Genomic DNA, 8,779 nt, shown 5'->3' on the forward strand with positions numbered 1-8,779 from the left:
CATATCACGTTTTAACAAGATAATTATCACGTTTTAACAAGATACATATCACGTTTTAACATGATACATATTACGTTTTAACAAGATACTATCACGTTTAAACAAGATACGTATCACGTTATAACGTGATAGCGTTCGTTTTTTTTTTTTTTCCTGCTGATAGCAATGCGCTTCCGTACTACACATTAATATATCTTTCGGTTTCTCCTCCATGCAGGCCGCTGGAGAGAAGCACAAGATTCAAACACATCAGGGCTCGAAAGGAATCTGTAAGAAGCTGCAACTTAAAAACTAGAACACATAAAATTAAAAGTAACATGTTTGAATTCAAAATTAACCCCTTGCATGTCTATCTTCAGGGGTGTTTTTCTTTTTTTACTAACATTATGACATGAAATTGTCTTTTTCTTTTAAGTTTGTTGTTAACCAATGCTTCTGCATGCAGTGTACCTGCATTAAACAGGATTTTAATGTGAAATGATCGATGATGGCGTGTTTAACTGTTCCTCACTGCGGCTGACAATGATGTATTTGGTCTCAAAATGTTTTGCTTTTCAAGTCTTTTTTGAGATAAATAATAGTGCCAATTGAATATAGCCTTGAATGTTAAATACTATTATAAATTGGAAGTTATATTAATATATTGACAGTCTGTAATCCATCAAAATAACTTTTTTTAGCCTTTTAAGCTATGAATTTGTACATTTGGATCATATTCAGGTTTTCCTTTTCTGTGTTCTTTTTATTTTGAAGTTCCTTTCCCGTGTTGTAATGTTTAGTTTTCATCATGTATTACCCCCTCATGTACTTTATTATTTGCCTTTAACCTGCGATTTAAACATCCCTCCAGTATATATACTCCTAGTATTCTTTGTTCTCTGCCAGTCCCTTGTCATTATGTCCTGATCCTAGCCTGTTCTGACAACCTGTTTTAGATTTATTTTATTGGCTCGTCTGCCCTTTCTGCTTTGAACTTCATCCTGACTGATCTGTGAAGGGCTTAAATGAGTTCCAGAGCTTCATTAAATATTTATTATGATAACACTGCAAGTATCGATTATGTGTATTTTAGCTTTATAGCAATTTTAACATGTGACCTTGCTAGATCAGCAGAACGCTCGTACCAAGCAGTCATCACCTACCTACTGTATTTGAATGTAGTCGCTAAACATGCAAGATATTTTATATAATTATTACAACCAGGGTCATGTTAGTTTAAAGTGCGATTGAGGCATTTTGCTAACGTGTTTGCTACTTTGTTTTAATAGAGATGTTGTGAAATTGCTGCAGTAACTGATTTTTTTTTTCCATCCTGTCATGGTCTTCTGAGCAGACCAGCCTCACCACATTTCATGGAGGTTCGTGCATTGGATGGAAGATTTATTACTCTGGTGAGCACTCAAACACAGACAGATTGGGAGTGGGTGGAGCAGAGCCGCTCTTTCAGCTGTCAAGGTAAGCTGTGTCATCAGTTTTGGGTGAGAATGGGTCACCTGTTCCTGCCCCCACTCTTGCCTCTTGTGACTTATAGACATCTGTCAAAATCCTAATTATTTCTCTGTGGCACAATTCAAAAGGAAGTTGGGGAGCTCCAGGTGGTGCAAGCAGAAACAAACATGGACACAGCCCCAGTGATTTTGAAGGTAGCCTTGTCAAAGCCAAAGATGTGTGTTGTGTGATTAGGTCAAGTAAAAAACAAAAAGAATTAACTTTATGACAATTAACTTGTCATTTGAGTAACTTTAATTTTCTCTTCTTGAGTCATTATTTGTTTGCAGTTTCATATAAAACATATAAATCAATGTTATAAAATTTAGTAAATCTAACAAATTTTGGTCAGTCATTGTCAGTGTTGTACTAAGTAGGACTTACGTTATGCTGATAGTAAATTTAAGTTGAAATGCACTGATCAGAGTTTTACAAACAGATTCCAATTTCTGATTTTATCAAAGTTCTGACATGCTGATGCAGATTTCTTTCCAAGAACTAACAAACAGCATACAGCAAATATGTTTTTTTCTCATTTTTGGATGAATTGAAATTGTATTTGTTAAAATGCAATCTGTAAAAAACCATATAGAAAGGCTTGCCCTTGCTGGAAATCTTCAATTTATACCGCAGGGTTATTAGACAGAGACATTTGTGTTTTTAATGCACATCAAAGTAAAAAAAAAAGCAATTATAACATGAGACAGCATTCATTTTTTTTCTAAAAGACCTTAATTTAAAATAAAATGCAGCTACTGTAAGTCCAAGGTCATATTTGAGAGGAAAAAAAAGTTTTGTTAGATTGGTTAGACTATTAAATTTTTTATTCATTGTATTGTAACTATCTGCATGGTAAATCACAGCTTGATAATCATAGCTTAAATTATTAATCTTTATTTATATTTGTCCCTGGTTGCAAATTATAGGTCTCACACAATAAGCTGGACTTAAATAGGTCAGCTGTTTAAGTGGCAGCTGGTACTTAAATGAAAAACCTCAGTCCATATGTTAATGAGCAGTAAAATAAGATGCCGGCATACCTCTGTGGAAAATTCAGTTTTCTTTTAATAGCCTCTCATACCACTTGTGTCTCCTCTGAGCAAACTCTGAGTCCTCTTCACTCAATAGAACTTTCATACTGAAGATGTGTTTTTGTTAGTAGAGTTGTGCTTTTCTGGTCAGTGGTTCATACAAAATGGATTTCAATACTGAAGACTGAAGATACACTGAAAATACATGAGCAGCAAAAACCCATACAACGCACAACAATTCAGCACTTAATCATAACATGATTCAGCATATTGAGATTCAATGCAGTACAATAAATAAGAATAAAATAACTGCTTTAAAACATGTCTTGTTTTAAATTTAATCTGGACTTTCATAAAACCTGACTCGCAATTAACAACAACAAAAAAAAGCCTAGTTAGCTTGTTGTTCAGGATCATTTGTTGGTCCACCTTCAGTGTTTGTTGCTGTTTATTTGGGTGCAGCTGCAATTATCCACTTAAACAGTAGGTGTCACTAAAGAAAACAACACCACTAAACAACAGAAAGTACACCAGAAAGAGTTGTCCACTAAAAGAAATGAAAGGTAATTTGTTCTTCAAACACAAACTAACTACACTTTTTTTAAAACGTTTTTGTGATTTTTTTTTCAAGCAGACATCTGTAGAAACAAACTTGCTTGCAGACTTTTCAGTTAATAATTGAATAAATCAGATTTTATCCATAAAAATATGTAAAAAAAAAAACTGATATATTTCAGTTTTAATCTCAAAACTGCATTAGCACACAGCTGCTCTACCAATTAAATTGTATCGTGCCCGTCCATGAATCAGTTTATGTTTATTTTTATATTTGTTAATGTGAATTAGTGTTTAGCTGTGGTGCATTCATCAGCCAGGGGCAAAAAAAAAGATTGGCTGATCATTGATAAAACTAAAAATTGGCTAATTCAGGACACCAACTGATTAACTGATGCATCTTTATCTTGAAGGTTTTTGTGTTTCTTTTGTTCAATTTTTATATTCACGTAGGCATTTGGCATCTCGTGTCCAATACTCTGTGCAAGTCTTCTCCAAGTTTTATTGTTTCACGTTAGGAACCCGAAGATGAGGAGATACCAGAGGAAGACTATGATGTACCTCGCTTCGGTCGACCTCGTCTCATTGCATATATACGAGAGCCAAAACAAACTCCTCGTGTGCAAAAGGTGGTGTTGACTGAGTCCAGTACTTGGATAAGAAAGCAATGACCTCTTTCTTTCCTCTCTCTCTCTCTCTCTCTCTCTCTCTCTCCCTTTCATTTCCCACAGTAATAACTGCATGTGAAGTATATAATATCAGAGGTGGCAAGGTGATTGTGAATCTGTTTTTGCTGCAGCTTCCTCCAGAAGCTGAATCGGAAAACAATGTTCATCTCCCTCGATGTGACTACTGCCAGGAGCCCTTCTCGTACAACAAACCACTGGAAAATGAGACCCACTTTGACAGGGTGAGTGTAGTTTGTTTCACTCTACATCATTAGAAATAATTACCGCTCAGGTAACCTTTACCGAATGACAGACTCACCCTCATTTGCGGTTGGACAAGGTTCATGGCTTAGGTGCACTGCTGGCGAAAAGGAAATTTGTACTGATGAAATTCTTTTATTCAGCCCTTTTGTTGTGAGAAAGGTAAACAAATTAGAGAGCTTATCCAGAAAGAAAGGGAAAAACTGGAACAGAAAGAGTTTGATAGAAAGATTGATGTGGAGCCTGGTGAACCCTTTAGCAGTGAGGAGAGGGAGGCTGCTAAAGAACTGGGAAGAAATGGGTGAGTAGTGTGCAACTATGTCCAATCATTTTTTTTATTCTAACTGTACATAATGATACTCGCTGCAAAAAATGGTAGAAAGCACATCCATCTCTTTTTCTATGGTACAAAATATGATCCAGGGCCAGAGTTGTGGTATTGTATTTTACTTTTGAACATCTTATGTAGACAATAACTTGGTCATTTCAAATGTAGGTTCAGACAACATCCGAAAAAAAAAAGAGAAAATTACGTTTATGGAACTTCAGGTATGTGTACAACTTTGAGCCGTGTTCAGAGAAATTAGAAAATTAATTTTGTTAAGCAAGACGCTTTCTCATGCCTCCCATTGAAGATATACAAAGTAAGAGCTACTCTTTTCTTTTCCCAGGCCACGCTGAAGCCAAACAGAAAATCTTCGTTTATAAATTGTCGAATGAGCCGAGAGATGAGCCTTACATTGATACGAGGATTTTTAAATCTATAGGCACGTTAACACCACAGGAGGAGCTAGAAGGTGAACCAAAGGTATGCTCGCCTTTGTAACGGCATTGCTGCTGTTATGCCATTTTCTAATTACTGTTTGATAAAAAAAAGGGAAAAAAAAATGTAAGAGAAAAGGGAACAAGATGAATGCCAGACACGTGTTAAGGCTGTTGCACTCATTAAACATGTAGGTTCATAAATACCTGGGCTGTTTTTTTTTGCAGATAAAAGAAGTAAGGCAGAAGTTCTACAAAAGTGGGAAATCTTTCCTGACCCTTTGTCCAGATGGAACTGGTAATGTCTTGTATCCTTTTAAGAAGTGCACAAACTGCATAATCGAAGTACAAATGAGAAGATACATTTGTTCTCTTTGATAAAAGCTCTGCACATTGATAATGATCCTTAATAGACAAAGATATCCCTCTGGTAATGCAGCCATTATAATATCCTCAGAAGACGCTGACTTTACTTACATAATCTTAGAGGACAAGGACACGGCACCCAGCATCAAAGGCATCTTCACAAATAAAGGCCACTCCACATGCTACCATCCCAGTGGGCAAATATGGTAATTGTTATGTTCCTAAAACAAATTTTAACAGGAATGTAAATGAAAGTCTTACTCAACTTTTAAAAGTAAAATGGTATCACAATTGGAGAAATACGATTTGCAGTGAAAATGAGCAAAATGCTAAGTTTTGTTAGCCTAGCAGAGCTATTAGGAGAACAGGCAAAACTGTAACCCAGCTGGGTGTGGAGATAAAACATGCACAAATACAATTAATTTGAAGGGAAACTTTTACCAAACTGTAAGTCGATTTTATTTTCTGGATAGAATAATAAAAAAGAGAAAATATTTAAATAACTGAACAATTAAAGGGACAGGTATTTTGTTACTTGTAACAGATTTTTTTTGTTTTTTTTTTGGATCAGCTGTGTCACAGCATTCAACTTAGGGATCTACGGTTTTCTCTCTAGCCTAACAGGTGTCAATATTGTGCTGGTTTGTCAATTTTTCTGTTCAAAAGACATAAAGAAACAAACAGGTTTGAGTGAATTCAGTTGAAATACATTAATAACTAGACACAGCAATGTGAACTTGAAGCCAAAATAGCGTAAGTGCCCCCTGTAGGCAGGCTGTAATGTAAGCTCAATAAATAGGTCTAAAAATAAAAACACGTCAGATATTTTTTCCCAGGTAATAACTTCTGTTCATGTGCTTCTTATCTTGTTGCTGTATGTTTCAAAATTATTTTTTCTCATATGTTTAGGCATAGTTAGTTATTTAACGCCTGAAACCACCATGATTGTGTGTGCGAGAAGAGGTGGGGCTACCTTACCAAACACAAAAAATGCCATAACATAAAGACTGAGCAAAAATCTGGTGTCGCAGTCACTGAGATTTATCCAAAAACACCTACTGTAAGCGTTAATAGATCACAAAACATCTTTGTTTAAAAAATTTAAAGTCAACTCTGTGTCTGTTAGTAAAATATCTCATGAATAAATGAAAAGATTTTCATGAAACTATTAAAAATGAATTATTGGATGTACATTTACCACTGATTACCATCAGTCAAACCAATTGTAGATGGGTGGTGTAACTAAGTCAATTTTATAGATACTGAGCTGAAATTTAAATATGTAAGACCTTCACTTTGAACTTTGGCATGGAAGGTGTTGATATGCGTGCTAGTTTTATTTTAATTTATTTTTTTGTATACTCAAGATGCATTAATTAATCTCAGGTCCCCTAATTTTGACTCGTTGTTCGACTCCCTCTAATATGTGTTCAAAGGTTGAACGTGACCCCAGGTGGAGGTCTCTACTTCAGCGAGACGGGAGATTTGAGGAGGCGCTGGAATTGGTTTTATTTTGACCCACATCCGCACAGCCTCCCCTTTAAGCCTCTCATCTTCACCCTGGGGCCACACATTAGTGCGCGCATATACTCGCAAGAACGCATGTATGTCACCTTTGCGCATAAGGAAAACACTGTACGCTTCAGTGTCGGGTCAAAGCTGAAGGTAAGTCAGCATAAATACACTTTGCAAGTGTTTTGAATAATTGTTTTTTCTCTGGAATAATTAATGGAGCCCTGTATAGTGTAAATACATCAGCCACTGATGACTGACAAAGAGGACTGCATCTGATTTTTTGTTTGTTTGCTTTTTAATGCAGCCTGTTTGTCCAGAAAGCCACAGTGTTTTGGAACGATACATTCAAATGAAGAAAACAGAGATTAACTCTCTGCTTTGCCAGATGCAAACCTGCATGTCTCACCCCGCCGCAAATCTGCACAACATTAAGCCACATCACCGTTTCATTGCCCAGAAGGAGCGGCTTAGCAAGCAAGTGGAAAAAGAGAAGTCACCCGAAAAAGATAAAGGCCTATGCAAATAAAGGGAGAAACGCATAAATGGCATATAATTTATGACAGTGCCAGAGTTTACAGAATTACATTACATTAAATCTCGAGAGAATCTTGTGCTTGCCGTCACCCACAATTATGTTTAAAAAAATGAGGAAACAAAAATGTTGGAACCACACAGATATTTATTTATAAACAGACTCCAGTGATTAATAACCTGAATCATACGTCCCACATACCATGGGATTATCTACAGTTAAGTACAGTTAAAGCCAAAATTGTGTTTGATATGGTAATTAAAAAGACAGAACTGTTTTCATGTTTTGTTTTTAGATTACTATCAAAAATATTGTGCCCAAATGTATTCATCGTCGCAACAGAATGGTGTTTATTATCACAAAATTACATGTTTTGCTTTGTCTACAATGGAATCCCTCCACATTTTTGAGGTTTGGCTTCCTCTCTGCAAACTGCTCTCTGCAAACTAAGCATGCAATTCATGTCTGAACACACAAATACTAATGACGGCTTCTGAAAACCATTCCTCAACCACTCAGGCTGTATGGCGGAGATGACTGTCGCAATCATGCACAGGGTCAAGTTCTGAATGCTGCCTCCTATTTCCCTCCAGAATTGTTGTCTGTTCTTGTTGCTAATCTGAAAAAAAAAAAAAAAACATTGTCTGGTTTGCAATAAGTAGAAGAAACCACATTTCTTACCTTGATATTTATTATTTTTTACAGAAAAAAAGGCTTTGGTTTGTGTAACAAGACAGCTGTTTTTGGTCTTATCCAAACACTGATTTGATAACCAGTCTAATCTGTTTTCAGTTGAGCTTCTGTGTTCAAACCTTAGTTGACTTGAGGTTTGAACACAGAAGCTAAGGTTCAAACCTTAGACATCCTCAGGTGGAGTCTGTTGACACCAGCCTTGTTCAACTGGACGCCCAAGACCGGTTCTAATGATGATCCTAGGGTCCTGGATAATCCCTGGATAAGAACATTAATTGAAGTTTCTGGAGGAACAATATCAGCACTCTGCAGAAATACTTGACCAACAAAGGCAAAATTGTCAAGAAATCATTTATAGGCACTAACTACACCCCTTAAAACCCAACTCTAATCATTATCATTTGTAAATAATTATGTTATACTTTCAAATGATTCTGTTGTAACTCTAGAAAATGACACACGCTGATACCATGCATCCAGTAAAATGAAGGATGGACCAGAGGGGATGCAAGCTGAGCCTGAAAATAGGATCAAAAAGGAGCAAAACACTCATAGAGACTCTTAGACTGAGCTAAAAAAAAAAAAGTAAAAAGGAGAAAGCAAGGACTCGCATATGAAACTTGACTATATACAACTTATAAAATATTTCTAAGTGCAAGTGCAAGATTAACTTTATTGCTTATTGCAAACCTTGAAAAGTTCCTTGTGGAGACGGTCCTCGCTTCACTGAAGCTTAAATATTTATGTGCTCAGGTATGATGCTAGCCGGTTGGTTTTCAAGTAATATGAAAACACAACATAAACAGGCTAAAACATTTTCTTTTTAAAATGTACTAGAAGTAGTTTTTTAACAGAAACGTCACCATATTTGAGCCCCGCCACTGTTCAGGCAAAGCACTGTTGAGACA

General features: G+C 36.1%; 1 protein-coding gene across 2 annotated transcripts in view; it reads left to right on the plus strand.

Moving 5' to 3' along the window:
• Window positions 1–8,486, plus strand: part of LOC108239715 (glutamate-rich protein 6-like) — a 9,834-nt gene extending 1,348 nt beyond the window's left edge. The window contains exons 2-13 of one of the 2 annotated variants that reach the window (XM_037976181.1): window positions 218–269; window positions 1,334–1,455; window positions 1,578–1,643; window positions 3,593–3,703; window positions 3,874–3,984; window positions 4,147–4,304; window positions 4,500–4,552; window positions 4,675–4,811; window positions 4,994–5,073; window positions 5,185–5,337; window positions 6,568–6,796; window positions 6,951–8,486. In XM_037976181.1, coding sequence (XP_037832109.1) covers window positions 1,617–1,643; window positions 3,593–3,703; window positions 3,874–3,984; window positions 4,147–4,304; window positions 4,500–4,552; window positions 4,675–4,811; window positions 4,994–5,073; window positions 5,185–5,337; window positions 6,568–6,796; window positions 6,951–7,172 — 1,281 coding nt within the window. In that variant the 5' untranslated portion in view covers window positions 218–269; window positions 1,334–1,455; window positions 1,578–1,616 and the 3' untranslated portion in view covers window positions 7,173–8,486. Of the gene's footprint in view, window positions 1–135; window positions 270–1,333; window positions 1,456–1,577; window positions 1,644–3,592; window positions 3,704–3,873; window positions 3,985–4,146; window positions 4,305–4,499; window positions 4,553–4,674; window positions 4,812–4,993; window positions 5,074–5,184; window positions 5,338–6,567; window positions 6,797–6,950 lie in introns of those variants that run through there. The other variant, XM_037976182.1, reaches the window with a different exon arrangement.
• Window positions 8,487–8,779: the final 293 nt, after the last annotated feature.

This window comes from Kryptolebias marmoratus, linkage group LG6 (assembly GCF_001649575.2).
Source record: "Kryptolebias marmoratus isolate JLee-2015 linkage group LG6, ASM164957v2, whole genome shotgun sequence".
Lineage (NCBI taxonomy): Eukaryota > Metazoa > Chordata > Actinopteri > Cyprinodontiformes > Rivulidae > Kryptolebias > Kryptolebias marmoratus.